The following is a 15,468-nucleotide window of genomic DNA, read 5'->3' as shown; positions in this document are numbered from 1 at the left end:
CCCCCTCAGCCCCATAACTGCTCCTTGCTGCCCCCTCAGCCCCATAACCGGGCCCTGCTGCCCCCTCAGCCCCATAACTGCTCCTTGCTGCCCCCTCAGCCCCATAACCGGGCCCTGCTGCCCCCTCAGCCCCATAACTGCTCCTTTCGCCCCCACCCCGCCCTCACATCCCGCCCACGTGACCGCCGATGACGCCGGACCACGCGGTCCGCCCCCGCCGCGGGGTCACGTGTGCAGCCAGGCCCCGCCCTCCCGCCGCCATCTCGCAGCCGGGCGGAGGCCGCGCCCGGCCACTCCCTCCCTGCGCCGGCGCGTGAGGCGGGGCGGGGTTTGGTGACGCGCCCTCGGGGGCGGGGCGCGGCGGGCGCGTACGACGGTGGCGGGAGCGCGCGCGCGCGCTATGGGGGCGGCGGAGCGCGACCTCTACCGGGACACGTGGGTCCGCTACCTGGGTGAGCACCGGCACCGGGCACCGCGTCGGGCACCGGGCACCGGCACCCAGCGCCGGTGCCGTACACTGCACCGGGCATTTGACACCGGGAACTGCGCCGGGCACTGACACCCGGCACCAGGTACTGCACCGTGTACGGGGTACCTGACACCGGGCACCGGTACCGCGCACTGACCCCCGTCCTTGGGCACCGACACCGGGTACCGGTACCGCGCACTGACGCCCGTCCTTGGGCACCGACACCGGGTACCGGTACCGCGCACTGACACTTGTCCTTGGGCACCGACACCGGGCACCGGTACCGCGCACTGACCCCCGTCCTTGGGCACCGACACCGGGTACCGGTACCGCGCACTGACCCCCGTCCTTGGGCACCGACACCGGGTACCGGTACCGCGCACTGACGCCCGTCCTTGGGCACCGACACCGGGTACCGATACCGCGCACTGACGCCCGTCCTTGGGCACCGACACCGGGTACCGATACCGCGCACTGACGCCCGTCCTTGGGCACCGACACCGGGTACCGGTACCGCGCACTGACACCTATCCTTGGGCACCGACACCGGGTACCGGATACCAGCACCGCACACTGGGCACTGACACTGGGTACCGGTAGTGCAGACCTGGCACTGGTACCGCACACTGCACCGGGTACCAGCACCACACACCGATACTGGGTACTGGCACCATGCACCGGGGCTGGTCGCTGTCACCGGTACCGGCACTGGGTACTGGTCACAGACACCGGTACCGGCACTGGGTGCTGGTCACAGACACCAGTACCAGCACTGGGTGCTGGTCACAGACACCGGTACCGGCACTGGGTACTGGTCGCTGTCACCGGTACCGGCACTGGGTGCTGGTCACAGACACCGGTACCAGCACTGGGTACTGGTCACAGACACCGGTACCGGCACTGGGTACTGGTCACAGACACCCGTACCGGCACTGGGTACTGGTCGCAGACACCGGGCACGGTCACTGATACTGGTACCGGAACGGTCACCACCAGCCCAGCCATCCCGGTGGCAGCAGGGGTCCAAGGTGACCCGGCTGCTCCGAACTCCCCCGTGCAGGATCCGGCCCTGCCGCCGGCCCTCCCTGCTCCCGGGGGCACCGGGCCCCCCTGGGGGGGACATGGCCAGTCCCCGGCCCCACTGACCTCCCCGACCCCCAGGTTACGCCAATGAGGTGGGTGAGTCCTTCCGCCCGCTGGTGCCAGTGCCGGTGGTGTGGGCCAGCTACGGCGTGGCCACCGCCTACGTGACCGCCGACGCCATCGACAAGGGCCGGAGAGCTGCCACCGTGAGTGTCACCCCCTCCCCGCCCTCCCCCTGGCTGCTCCCCCCACCCCACCCACTGACCCCGTCCCCGTCCCCCCCAGGCCCACGCCCAGGACCCCGCACAGGCCACGCGGGTGGGGACGGCCGTGGTGGACACCTTCGTCTGGCAGAGCCTGGCCTCGGTGGCCATCCCCGGCTTCACCATCAACCGCCTCTGTGCCGCCTCGCTGGCCCTGCTGGGTGCCCTCACCCGCTGGCCCCTGCCCGTCCGCCGGTGGACCACCACCGCCCTGGGGCTGGCCGCCATCCCCCTCATCATCACCCCCATCGACAGGTAAGGGGGGGGACACATGGGGACACCCCCTCGGAGGCAAGCGGGTACCACCACTCCATCCCAGGCTGGAGCGCTTCTCCCCAGGGAACTGGTCCCAGTATGGGCTCAGGGCTAGGTGGGGGGAAGCACGGGGTGACGGGGGGGGGGGGGGTGTCACCCCCGCAAAGGGGCTTTGCCAGGGTCCGCCCGGGACACGGCTCCGCAGGGATGGAGATTAGCGGGAGCTGGGTGCTGAGCCACGGATTAGCGAGGTAAGGCTGGGGCCTGGGTGACATTAGGGACAGCCCAGCCACCCCCCCACCTCATCATGGCCACCCCAGATGCCAGTGACCCCTTTTCCCACCACAGGACCGTGGATTTCCTCATGGACTCCAGTCTCCGCAAGCTCTACGGGGCGCCAGGAGAGCCCCCGGCCCCACACTGAGCCTGTCCGGTCTGGGGAAACTGAGGCAAGCTGCTGATTTTGGGGTGCTGTGACCCATCTACTGTGAACCCTCCCTCCGGTGACAGCCCCGGAGCGGCCACCCTGCCCCACGGCTGGTCCTAATAAACCATTTCAAGCCTGACCCTGTGCTGGGTGATGCTGAGGTACCACGGTGGCGCTGGAGCTGATGGGGACCCACTGCCACATCCCCTCCTGGGGGGGACGTATGGGTCCAGCTGTGTCCCAAGCCCCAAGCTCCGCACCCTATGGGTACCTCCACCCTTCGTGCCCAGAGCAGCCCTGATCACCCCACCAGCACCCCCAGGTCCTAGCTGGAACCCCTCCATCCATCCACAACCACCACCAGCCTCACGCGACCGGCCCCACGGAGCTGCCACCATGTCCAAGATCTTCAGTGGTGCCTTTGGGACCTAAATCCCCTCCAGCCAGGAACCACCACCACCTCCAGAACCACAGGCTGGGGACATGCCACCGCACCTGGAAGCCACATGTCCTGGTGCCACCAGGACATGTGGCTTCCAGGCGTGGTGGCATGTCCTCAGCCCATGGTGGCATCCACACGGTACCACCAGGAGAAGCTTTAGAGAAAAGAAAACCACCTTTTATTGGGAAAAGGGTGTCAGCGGCTCACGCCGAGCCCTGCACCAGGCTGCGGTAGTCTGGACCCACCTCACCCCTTTTCTCCGGCTCCCTGGGGACCAGGGCCCCCACCACGCTCTGCAGCTCGGCATGGAAGGGAGACTGCCGCCTCGGCCGCCGCCGTCCCCGCCGGCGCCCGCCCAGGTGCCAGGCAGCCAAGGCCAACCCCAGCAGACCCCCCACCAGCGTGGCTGCCACCAAGGCGCTGCCCACCAGCGCCAGCCCGGCCAGGAGGAACGTCTTCACCGTGCGGCACGGCGCTGGGGACGGCAGAAAAAAATAAAATAGGGGGCTCAGGGCTTGCTTTGGCACCTGGGATGGGGGGTTTGGGGCTGTGGGGAGAGGGTTGGGGGTGTCCGCTCACCTTCATACCATGGCACCTTCTCCTGCACCAGCAATGGTCCAACCGTCTCCAGGTGGAGTGTCCCCTCTCCTGGGAACCCTGCGGGAGGATGTGGCCCGTACAGCCTGTCCTGGCCCCAGGAGCTCTCCCCCCAAGACCCCAAAGCCATGTGGGGCCACCACAGCCCACCCCCAGTACCTGGCAGCTCTCCAGGGAGGGTGTCACCAGGGGGACAGCCGGTGTCACAGCAGTTGCACTGGGCACTCTGGGAAGGGTCCTCTGCATTGTGCCAGCTGGGAGGAGAGGACGGAGCTGGGGGAGGGATCTGGCGTTCCCCAGCCTCCACCTCAAGACCCACACAAGTGCCATGCCAGCAGGTCCCTTCAGGTCTCAGCCCCCCACCCCGAGATGTCCCCCGGGGGACACCAAGCACCTCCCCGATTCATTTGCACCCAGAGGGAACTGAGCTGGGATCTGCGGTGATGCCACCTTGGCTACCACGGGAGAAGAGGTGGCACCCAGATCACGGTGGGGTGGCTTGGTCCCACAGATGGGTCCCCTCACCCAGTGGCTTCTGCTCCCAAAGCACACATGGGTGCTCATGTGCTGGGGCACCGGCAGGGAGCCCGCACCGGGGCCAAGCTTACCTGGCCGTGGCTTGGCTGTAGAAGCAGGACCTGGTACCGTGCCCCCGGGTGCCGGCAGGGCCCCACGCCGTCAGCAGGCAGTGCACGTAGACCTGCCAAGACACCAGCCCCGGGCGGGGCGTGCCACCACCACGTCCTTCCTTGGGACCCTGCTCTCCTCCCACCTGCCCCCGTGGGCTCAGGCCACCCCGGCGGGGAGCAGGATGCCCCAGGAAGGATGGTGCTTTGGGATCCGCAGGTCATCCCCAGTAGGACCTCCCTCCCACCACCAAGGACATCACCCCAACCTCACCTCCTCTTCCTCAAGCTCATCCTCCAGCACTGGGGCCGGGATGGTGAGCTGGAGCGCAGACACCCCTCTCCGGTGCTGGATAGACATGATCTCCAGCTTCTGCCCATGCAGGCACCTGAGGCAGGAGAGCAACACAGGGACATTCCCAGGCTGCCTCCAGGCCCTGGAGATCCTTCCCCATCAGGAGGTCTTGCAGGACCTTAGGATGCCTGGAGCAGCGGTCCCCACTTCCCACCCCACAGGCACTGACCCATGGCTGTTCACCACCATGAAGACCCTCTTGGAGTGTCCTGGCTGCTCCGAACTGGTCCCGTAGCACTGGTCCACATAGATCTTCAGGGAGATGCCAGGACTGAAGTCGACCCTGGCCTCCAGGCGGATGGCAGAGCCAGGGCTGAGCACCAGCAGCTTCTTCATGGCACTGGGGTCCCCTGAAGGAGAACGGAGGGTGGACTCAGCGTGACATCCCCGAGCCTGTGCCACCGCAGATATGGACATCAGACGTGTCCCAGACCACCACCCATAGGTCTCTTTGCCTCCACCCCTGCGAGGCAAATGCCTGCCTGCAGCTCCCCCATTTCAGAGCCCATCCCCTGTCCCTGGAAGCCAAGAGCTGTCCTGGCTCTGTCACGCTGCTCTGCGTTCCCCACCTGCTCTCCAGAGCTACGGCACCTCCCTAGCCCCCCTGCCCATGGAACCAGGAGGGACCACATCATCCATCAGAATAACAAGGGGCAGCTGACCCCCAAAAAGCTGATCACGGAGCCAAGCACAGAATGGGGAACATCTCAAAGCACCACCATTCAAAGCCCTACGCCCTCTGCAAGACTGGGAGGGGAGGTCCTACAGGGTTGGCCAACCTCTCCTGGTAGGTCCTAGTGCTGAGGCCACTCAGGAGAAAGCGCTGGGTGCTGCTGGTCAAGCCCGGGGGTCTTGGCTGGACCCATCCTGTGGTCTCATCCCCCAAAGTTGGCACCCAACACAAGACCCAGAGCACTCACCATCCAGGAGCCTCAAGGTGAAGTTCATGCTGGGCTCCTCGGAGTGGGGGTGAGCATGAGCCCCACTAGGCACGGTGGCAGCAGTAAGCACCGGGACCGTAGACCTCGTCCCCATGCCTAGGGACACCACTGAAGCCACCAGTGTGTGACCAGAAGACACTGAAGCAGCTGGAGCCATGGTGGTCCCTGCAGCAAGGGGAGGGTTTAGCCAGTGGGGCTGAGTGTGCAGCAGCATGCCCCAGGAACAGCAAGGACATCCAGGTCCTCAGATGCCCCCATGACTCGTGGAGGGCAGGTGGCCGCAGCACAAGGAGGGGAGAGCACCCAGGAACTCAGCTGGGTTCGGGCACATTGGGGTGCTGCACAACCCCAGCTCCCCCAGCCAGGACCTGCCCTGGTCTTGGTACCAGGCCCTGGCACAGGACCACTGTGGTGGTGGGTGCTGGAGGAGGGGGTGCTCCACAATCCCCCCCAAAATACAAACTTAAGTGCCTCCAGCCACCCCAGCACCAGGCACACCTGGGAGCATCCCCCAGCACCGGGACCCCAGCCAGGGCTGGGGAGGGACCAGGAGCTGCTCATGGGATAGGAGACCACGGCTCTAGTCCCCCCACCCAAACCAGGTCCTTACAGACCTGCTGGGACCTAGGAGCTCCTGGCAAGCCCCCTTGCTCCAACCCCACATCCCCAGAGCACAGGGCCATTTTAGGAAGACTCCTCTCCACCAAGAGGATCTGCACCAGCAGGTCCAGGAGAGCACCAGGAACCAGCATCAGGCAAAACCAAGGGACACCCACCACCCTCCTGCACCCAGACAAGGGTACCACCACCCACCTCCCCCCAGTACAACCAGTGGGGGGACTGAGGAGAGCAGCCAGGGGGTCCCAGCCCCACTCACCTGCCACCCCCAGCACAGCCTCACACACCAGCACCCACCAGCCCAGCCCCATCCCCAACAAGCAGCAAAACCTCAACAAGCAGCAGCCCCAGCACCTGGGGGCCTTTAAAGACCAGGGTTGGGTGCCAACGGGCCCCAGCTGGTGCTGCCGGGTTTTGGGGATTTGCTTGATTTTCTCTGCAGGCAATCAGCAGTCCCATGCATGGGGCTGGTCCTACACACTGTCCCGGTCCCATCGCTCAGTCCCTGTCCCATCACGTAGTCCCAGTCCCACCATTCAGTCCAGTCCTGCACACAGTCCTGGTCCTGAACAAAGTCCAGATCCCGCTGCATGGTCCCAGACCCACCACTTAGTCCTGGTCCCATGCACGGTGCTGGTCCCACTATGTAGTTTTGGTCCTGGTCCAACCACTTTGCCCTGGTCCCAGTTGCACCACATGGTCTGATCCTACCACTCAGTCTTGGTCCCATGGATGCTCCTGGTCCCATCTCATGGTATGGTCCCACCTCATGGCCCTGGTCCCGTCACGGTCCCTGTCTCAGGGGTCCTAGTCGTACCACACAGATCTGATCCCACCACTCGGTCACGGTCCCCTGCATGATCCTGCTCCCACCACACAGTCCTGGTCCCCACTGCACCATCCTTGTCCCATTATGGTCCTGCTTGCAGCTCCAGGCACAGTCCCACCACATGATCCTGGACCCATAGTCCCAGCTTGGTCCCACTTATTGAGAACAAAAGCCTGTAAGAGGAGGTTGCTGGGTGCTGGGACGGGGGGGACTTCAGCAGGAGGACTTTCTTTCCACCCCTCGGCCCCAGGCAAGCGCAGAGCTGCTGTTCCCCATGCTGGGGCTTGCTGCCAGCCGCTCTCCGGGACAGGCAGCCCGGTCAGGGGCAGCAGTACGGCCATGGCCAGGGCAGAGACCCGGTGAAGCGTACATGTCTGTGGCTCCTGCCTGTCTCAGACGGCCCCAAAACCCCATCGCAGCCCCCTCTGCGTGCGTTGACCTGGTGGCCTGGGCGCAGAGGGACACGGAGCACGTCCCCACAGGGACAGCATCCCGAGTGGGCTGCGCAGCCAACCTCCCAACTAGGCTTTTCCATCCCCCCATCTGCAGAGAGAACTGGTGGCCGGGGTGGGATTTGGCCCCTGCAGGGGACGTCAGCATGTCATGGGAGACACCTGTGGACCTCAGGGAGGTGCTTCAGGCTCCGTGTCCCCAGCACCCATCCCAGTGTCCATGGGCAGCATCACGCACAGTTGAGTTGGTGGCCCCAGCGGTAGCTTCAGATTAGCCATCAGGGCTAGCGTTCACCCCGGTACTGCTGGTGCTGGTGCTTTGGCTGGAGAAGCACTGGTGCAAATATCGGGGCCACCCTTGAAAATGGGGTGCACCTGCTAGCAGTGGAGCAGAGACCTGCTGGCACAAGTGACTTGTGTCACCCGTGACGGCTGTCCCATGGGTCTGGTGTCCCTGCAAAACCAGCAGACCTTCCTGGTGGCATCTGCACACCGTGGGAGTCCCATGCCAGCAGCCAGCAGCGCAGGCGGCTCTGCAGGGATAGCGGGGACAGATCCAGGCTCTCCACTTGCACTGGGGGTCTTGTTCCTCAGTAATGCCCAGGGGACACGGGGGTCCGCACCCCCAGGACTGACGGGGAGAGCAGAGCTGGGACTCCGAGGGGCTGCCGGGCCATCCCCCCAGGCAGAGCAGGATCTGGCCCCCCGGGAGGAGTGGGGACTGGCAGAGCATCCTGCTGCGGCTACACGGCCCCACGCCGGGGTCAGCACGAGGAGGTCCCCATCCCTCCCATCCCCTGGAGAAAAGGAGGTGGATGGAGACCGGTTGGACCATCCTTATATCAAAAACTGCCAAATATACAATTATCTTACAAAAGTAGAATTGCTTTTTTATTTCCGGTCTTTACAAAGGGAGCAGAACATGGGCTGGGGGGCTGGCGGGGGTCCCTTCGCTGCCGGGGAGGTTCAGCTGCGGGTGCCACCTCCGTGCCTGGCCAGGGCCGCTCTCGGCAGGACGTGGCATTGCCGGTGTCATCCAGCCCGGCCAGGACGCCTGAGGGCTGTCCCCCACAACGGGGGTGAGGGACAGACCCCAACCTCAGCATCCCCCCCGCGCCTGGGGCATGGCATCACCGGGACGGTGGCCGCCGGACCCTGCTCCCCACCTCCTCGCCAAGCCAGTTCTCACCAGACCCCGTGGGCCTCCTGGGATGTCCCCTGTAGGGGCTAGGGCCACGGGGCCCTCTAACCGGGACGATGTGGGGCTGGGAGGGGACCTGCTGCACGGATGCCCTTCACCCGCAGGGACCATGAGTCCGTTGATAAATGCTGGGGCGTTTGGGGTGGGTTTTCTATTCTCCAAATGGCTCCGGTTGGCTCCAGGTCACAGCCTGCCATGGACTGATGGCTGTGGGTGGGCTGAGAATGTGCTGCGCTCATCACACCCATGGGCTGGAACCAGCTGGAGTGGTGCAGCAGGCTCCGACATGCAGCCCCAAAACCAGGGCTCAAGGGAAATGGGGTGATTTGAGGAGCCCTTCGAGGTTTGGGTTCCCTGCCAGCAGCTCTGCCCACCCCGGGCAAGGAGGACGCACTGCCGCTGCTGGTTGGGCACGTCCCTGCCCGCACTGCCTGACCCATGGCATGCCTCCAGCGACGTGGTGATGGATGTTCTGCTCCCGCTGTGACGAGGCCACATCCTTCACGAATACCTCCTCTGGCCTTTCCGTGGGGAAGGAAGAAGTGGATCCTGCTGGAAAAAAACACCCCCAAGCCCCCAGTCCTTGACCTCTCGGAGGCAGGGGTGGAGGCAGAGGCTCTGCTCTCCTTGCCAGTGCGTGACGGCAGCCCCCCGCAGACTCCTGCCCAAGCTGGGGCTTGGCAGGAAGGTGATGGAGGGTCCCCCTGACTGTTCCCAGGTGCTGGAGCCTCCAGCTGGTTCTGCTCACGTCCAACCAAAAGACACCATGAGTAGGAAAAAGGAAAGCACCTGGTTCTTCCCCGGGGGGAGCGGGGTGCCCATCGTCCCCTACCACTTCAAGAAGTCCCGCACGCGGCTCCACAGTTTGGTGATCCAGAGGTTGACCCCCAGGTCGGTCAGGTACTGGATTTCGGGTGTCAGCATCTTGCGGCACAGCTTCTGGTGCTGTTTGTTGATCTTCTTCTTCAAGTTGTAGCCCAGGATGGACTTCTCCCCCAGCGGCTGCCAGGGTTGCATGGAGGACTCTTGGATGGCACTGGCGTCCACGGGGTGTCCCCCGTCGATGCAGATGCTCTTCATCTTCTCATTCTCCCGCTGCAGCTCGGCCACATCCTTGGCCATCCGCTCCCTCCCGTAGGCCTCCACCTTACGCCAGAAGGTGGCATTAAAATAGCGGTAGAGCTTAGCGTCGATGAGGTTCCAGGAGGTGGCCTTCTCATAGAGCTCAGGTGTCAGCCGGGAGACGGTGGAGCCCTTCCGGGCGTTGAGCTTGAAGTAGAGGACTTCCTCCAGCTGCCAGCACAGCAGGTCCTTCAGCAGCACCAGGGACTCATCAAAGTACTCGAGCAACATGACGAGGTGGAAACGGCGGTCTATCTCCTGGATGTGCTCCTCCACCAGCGGGCTGTTGGCGTTCATGTTGTTGTCGTAGCCCAAGTCGAAGAAGAGGAGGTTTTGGAGGTAGTGAGCGTTGAACCCGTTGGGGTCGTAGTAGTGCCAGGGGTCCCGGAGGAACTCCGCCAGCTTGTCCTCCCCCGTCAGCTTCCAGGTGAGGGGGATGATGCGCCCGAAGTAGTGGAAAGAGGACTCGAAGAGGTAGGCAGGGTCCCGCAGCACTGTCACGAAGGTGGCGTCCGCCGGCAGGAGCTTGCGCACCTCCTCATAGTGGAAGCGCATGTGGTTGCAGATGATGTTGAAGCATGCGCCCGGCTGGTAGTGCTGCACCTGGCTGCGCTCGAAGAAGGAGGGGTAGTAGAAGTCGTTGCGGCCATTGGGGAAGGCGAATTTCAAGTGATGCTTCTCCCCAAAGCGGAAGAGGATGTTGAGGATGGTGCTGCTGGCTGTCTTGTGCGTCTTCATGAACATGATGTTCACCTTGGGCTGGCAGCTTTGTCCCGAGGGGCTGCCCGTGCCGTTGGCCGCTGCTGGCGCCTTGCCGGGGGCTGGATAGGAGGAGCAGGAGGAGGGGACAGGGATCCTGGTGGGGAGAAGAGACAGGATGCCACGGTGAGGACAGCTTGGCCAACGCGGCCCAGCCACCACGAGGGCTCAGCCATTTTCCTTCCTGGAGGAGCTGGACCTGGGGACAGGAGCTGGACCTGGGGACGGGTGCTGGACCTGGGGACGGGTGTTCACCCCCAGCACCACCCAGGCTCCCCAGCGGAGACAAGCCTGGCTTCGGGCAGAGTCCCCTTCACACCCAGCCCTGTGCCCAGCAGGACCGGGGCACCCACCCGGCAGGAGACCCTAGGCGAGCAGGGCAGAGCCCACCCCCCCATGAGCCCCCCGACATCAGGTACAACTCCAAGCCATCAAACCAAGCTCGTTCACCCCCTGGACAGACCCAGCCGCTGAGAACGTGCTGCTATGGGGGTCTAGACGGTGTTCAGCCCCCATTGGCATTGGTGCAGCCTGAGTGGGGGGTCCCCGTCCCTCGCCACGGGCACGGCTGTGGTGGCCCTGGTGCAGGTGGTGTTGAGATGTGCATTGAGGTGAGTGCTCCATGGCTGTAACTCCAGGGACAGGAGCTGGTAACGTTCTTGCGAGGTCTGGAAGCTCTCAAGCCCATGTAGGAGTTGTGGAGGATCCAGCACCCAAGCAAAGAGGGAAATAATTCTAATGCATGGCCCCACAGACAAGCTCGTGGGCCCTCGGGGAGCACCAAGAATAACTTGTGTGTTATCTGAGACGTCCGCAGCGGGGAACAGAGACCACAGTGTCAAATGACTTTAGACACCGTTAATGAAGTTGTAAAGCTGATCCTTGATAACGCTCCCATTCAGCAGCGCAGGGGAGCACGGGTTGGCACATAGGTTATGAAAAGCCCGCAGGCGGATCTCTTTTATAAGCCTAGAGATAAATTTAATGCCAGGAGGGATGGCTTTACCGAGCACCGGCTTTCGCTGTGACGGGCAGCAGAGAGCTTTGAACCTACCCGTGCCCATCTCTGTGGGTGGGAGTTTACACACGGCAGTGCTCTCGTTGCTCTGGAGGGACAAGCCCTTGATAAAGAGCGCTGGAATAACTGCCTCGGCTCTGCCCACTGCTCCTGGCTGCCGGGGAATGTCTCTCTCATGGTGCTCTTCTTTCTCCCAGGGGACATGAAGCCACAGCAGGCAGGGGGTCTCCTGCACCTCCTTGTCCCCTCCATCACCCAGGAGTTGAGCGCTGGCTGTCATTTTGCAGTGGGCCCCCCCGGGGTGAGCGTCCCCAGCCCCTCAGGGGGTCAGTGTTCACCTTCCCTCTCCACCCATGGGACAGGGCGCAGTCTGCAACAGGACGTTGTAGGAAGGGGACATCTTGGTGTGAAGCCACCGGAGCCTGAAAGCCCTGGGACCATCTCTGGTTGGGGGTGCCTGGTGTGAAACAGGGTGACTGAGCTGCTGGGGGGGGACATGGGGACCCCACACTCACTCTGTCACGCTGACTTGCAGCGGGGGGACGGCGTAGGAGTAGAGCAGCAGCATGAAGCTGGTCAGGAGGGTCCCCAGGATGAGCCCCTTGCACATGGACCTCCAGCGCTTCCCATGGTGCAGCATCGTGGTCACCTGCGGCAGGCGGAGAGGAGAGCCGTTAGCACCCGGGAACAGGGAAACGGGGACTGGGGGGACCGTGTGATTCAAATCACAAGCAAATAAGGCATGGGGGCATCTCATGGGCGTGGAAAGTCCTGGGAAGCATCTCACCGGCCCTGGCACTGCCAGGAGAGAGGCGAGCCAGTGCCAGGTGTGTCCCCGGCCGCAGGCACAACATATTCGTGGCCAAAGAGCAGCGGCTCTGCCCACCCTGCACACCCTCTGCTCGCCTTGAGAAAATCCAGAGCTACTCCCTGGCCCAACGCAAGCGCAATCAGAGAGGCTGCGGGGCTGGAAATGGTGGGGAGAAAGGAGCTGCACCATGGGGCAGCCCGGCTGCAGAGCGGGCATCCTCTGCCAGGCTGCACCAGCAGCTCCCTCGGCACCAAAAAATCACCGACACTGTCAGGAGCCTTCCAAGGGTGGCTGGGATCCCTTTTCCCAAGAAAATCTCCAGGCTGGATCAGGAGCTACGTCAGCTTGGGTCGTGTTGGGTGCTGCGATATCCACCCAGTGCAGCCAGGCCGGCGTCTCCCGGCCCCTCCAGCAGCACCGGCTGTAAGGGGGCTCGTGGCTCCCCTCTGGCCATGGCACCCACACCTTTGGGTGGCTCAGGGTGGGGCCGGGGGGACGCAGACCTGCTGGACAACGGGGGTCGGGGGCAGGATGGCACCCCCCCCCCCCCGCACAATTGCACAAACATACACGTAAGCGCATGTACAATTACACACGTGCACATGTGCATGCGTGCACACGTGCATGCACACAGCCAGAGGGCACAGGCACACGCATGCACACAAACATCCATGCACACGCATACATGCACGCATGTGCATATGCACAGGCATGCACACATCCATACACACCTGGGCATGCACACACACACACTGGGACACAGGCACACGTCTGTGTATGTTCATGCGTGTGCATGCACACACAGGGGCACGCACAAGCACACACATCTGTGCATGTTCATGCATGCACATGCGTGCACGGGGACACACACACATGCACACACACATATGCACTCATGACCCCCCCAAGGACACAGACACACACGTGCATGCACACACAAGCACACACACACATCTATGCACACTCGTGCACGCACAGGGACACACATATGTACACGCACACACACCTACACATCCTCATGCACGCCCATGTGTGCACAAGGACACAGACATACACGCATGTCTATGCATGCTCATGCGTGCACACACATGTAGACTCATGCATGCACGCACACATGTGCACGCATGCACACACACATGCACGCATCCCCACAGACCCTGCAGCAGGCAGCCCCGTCCCCGTGCCCAGCCCCGCTGCCCCCCAGGCCGCCCCCTCCCCGCTGCCGCTCTCCCCCCGCAGCCCTCGTCCCCCAGCAGCACCTGCCCAGCCGCACGCCACCGCCGCTCGCCGCAGGCCCGGGACGCGGGGAGCACCACCAACTCCGTCACGCCAGCGACCGCATTGCAGCAGGGCTGTCCTCTGCGGCAGGACAAGGGGACGAGCCACCCGTGACCGCAGCACCCTCTGCCCGGGGGGCTGTGAGCAGAGCCCAGCGGCCGGGAGCACCCCCCAAGCTGGAGGCCAAAGCCCTGTGTGGCCCCCCCCCAGCCTTGCACCCCCATTTAGCGGCTGCGGGAGCCGCATCGCCTCTCCGTGCTCCCGCTCGCTCCGGCTGCCCCGGCACTGTTCTGGCTCCCAGGCATCCTTCGCCCGACACCTTCGCCCAAGGCTGGCCGCGCTCCCGGCTGCCCGCTGAATAACACCCCCTACAAATGAACCACCAGCCCCCCGTGCCTCCGGCGGCATCGCCCCCTTAGAGTCCCCTTAGAGCAGATAATTCAGAGAGATGAAATCCCGGCTGAGAGAGCCGTGGTTTTCAGCCAGCCACATTTTAGACCCCACGTAGCAAAGAACCCCCCCAACATTCCTAAGCTAAACCCCAAGCAGAAAGGTTACCCGGCCGGCGCGAAGGGTGCCCAGGGCACGGCGAGCTCGGCTGGCTGTTCCTGCCTGCCTCCCCCTTTCTCCGGCCCCCACCCCGGTCATCTCCTGCCGCTGAGATTTCCAACTCGATGAATAATGAATGGAAAATGCAACCGGAGCCCGGGGCTGTGGCCAGGTGCTGGGCACAGCTCGTCCTGGCACCCAGCGCGGCAGCCGGGAGATGCCGATGGGGTGGGGGCACCTGGTGGCACCCCACAAGTGCGCCCAAGCTCTCCCAAGCTCTCCCCCTCCGGCCCTACAGCAGGGATCGCCGGGTCAGGCAGGACTGGCTGCATCCAGCCTCTTCCCGGCTGGTTTTCTGAGCCGCTGACAAGTGCGGCAGGAACGGCGGGGATACGGGGTGTGTACGGTGTAACCGCAGGGGGAGCGAGTGGCTCTGACTCTACCCCAAAATTGCAGCACGGGTGTGAAGCCAAGAGAGAGGGTTTCGCACGCCCGGGAGCAGACAGGGTTTGGTCTTACACTGTGGCCGTGATGGTGCCACGGTCACCATCCGCAGCGCTGGCATTGGCACCACCTGGAAGAGCTGCTGGCAAAAGCCGGGCAGCGCCGGAGGGAACCCCTGCCTACACGGGTGCTGCCAGCCGGGAGCAAATCTGCATCCCACCAGCTTGCAGGCTGTCTTTGCCACCGCGCCACGGGGCACAGCGCTGCCGGCGCTGGCACCAACCCCGCTGAAGCGAGCAAGCCGGCACCACTAACCCGCCGCTCGGCTCCTGGTCCGGCGGGGGACCCCGCCGTTCCCCCAGGGCAGTGGCAGCCCCCCGACCCCACACACTGGGATGCCAAGAGGATGTCTCGCTCTACCCAGGCTGGCTCCCCTGGGGTGGTTCTAGCAAACAGTTCCCAACCCAGCTGCTCTATTGACTTTGCCTTAAATGAGTGGCTTAATTATTAATAGCTCGCGGGGAGAAATGCAGCAATCGAGGTGTTTTTCCTGGGGCTCCCACTAGCGCGGGGCAGCCGTGGTACAAGGTCTCAGCCAGCTGGTTGAAATTCCCAGCCGGAGGACGCAGCTGCACCCGCCATTTCTCCACGGGATGGCCCGGGCCACACGGCTCCGCAGCCCTGTCCCTATGTCCCAGCGTCCTGGTCCCTGGGGACATCCCTGAGCCCTCTCCTGGGTTTTCCCCATAGGAGCCATTTCCTTTTTGGTCAAACCCCTATAGTTGCCATACACGAGATGCATCCGCCGGCCACTTGCTCCTCCTGCCCCTACAAGCCCACGGGCACGCTCTTTTTTCCACGTGCCTGATTTCACGTAGACACAGTCCTTCCTACCCATCCCGTCCCACTTGCACACCCCGCGTGGGTGC

The 15,468-nt window shown here is 63.9% G+C and overlaps 2 protein-coding genes across 2 annotated transcripts; one reads left to right on the top strand and one right to left on the bottom strand.

Annotated features, from left to right (window-relative positions):
* The first annotated feature begins 399 nt into the window (after positions 1-399).
* On the top strand, positions 400-2,636 carry MTFP1 (mitochondrial fission process 1). Its single transcript, XM_059827866.1, has 4 exons — positions 400-452; positions 1,631-1,758; positions 1,838-2,070; positions 2,419-2,636. Exons 1-4 carry the CDS (start codon positions 401-403, stop codon positions 2,492-2,494), a joined length of 489 nt encoding a protein of 162 aa, XP_059683849.1. The 5' UTR covers position 400; the 3' UTR covers positions 2,495-2,636.
* Positions 2,637-9,386: 6,750 nt separating this feature from the next.
* GAL3ST1 (galactose-3-O-sulfotransferase 1) lies at positions 9,387-12,097 on the bottom strand. Its single transcript, XM_059827851.1, has 2 exons — positions 11,988-12,097; positions 9,387-10,557 (listed from the first exon to the last, which is right to left on the bottom strand). Exons 1-2 carry the CDS (start codon positions 12,095-12,097, stop codon positions 9,387-9,389), a joined length of 1,281 nt encoding a protein of 426 aa, XP_059683834.1.
* Positions 12,098-15,468: the final 3,371 nt, after the last annotated feature.

The sequence above is a fragment of the Gavia stellata genome, chromosome 21, assembly GCF_030936135.1.
Source record: "Gavia stellata isolate bGavSte3 chromosome 21, bGavSte3.hap2, whole genome shotgun sequence".
NCBI lineage: Eukaryota > Metazoa > Chordata > Aves > Gaviiformes > Gaviidae > Gavia > Gavia stellata.
Note: the sequence above shows the minus strand (reverse complement) of the source record. Positions and strands in the feature narration are given on the sequence as shown.

Coding starts and splice junctions, on each gene's coding strand:
- MTFP1 (XM_059827866.1), top strand. CDS start 401: ATGGGGGCGGCGGAGCGCGACCTCTACCGGGACACGTGGGTCCGCTAC. Junction 1,759..1,837: donor AGGGCCGGAGAGCTGCCACC/GTGAGTGTCACC, acceptor CGTCCCCCCCAG/GCCCACGCCCAGGACCCCGC. Junction 2,071..2,418: donor ATCATCACCCCCATCGACAG/GTAAGGGGGGGG, acceptor TTCCCACCACAG/GACCGTGGATTTCCTCATGG.
- GAL3ST1 (XM_059827851.1), bottom strand. CDS start 12,097: ATGCTGCACCATGGGAAGCGCTGGAGGTCCATGTGCAAGGGGCTCATC. Junction 10,558..11,987: donor TACGCCGTCCCCCCGCTGCA/AGTCAGCGTGAC, acceptor TCACCGTGGCAT/CCTGTCTCTTCTCCCCACCA.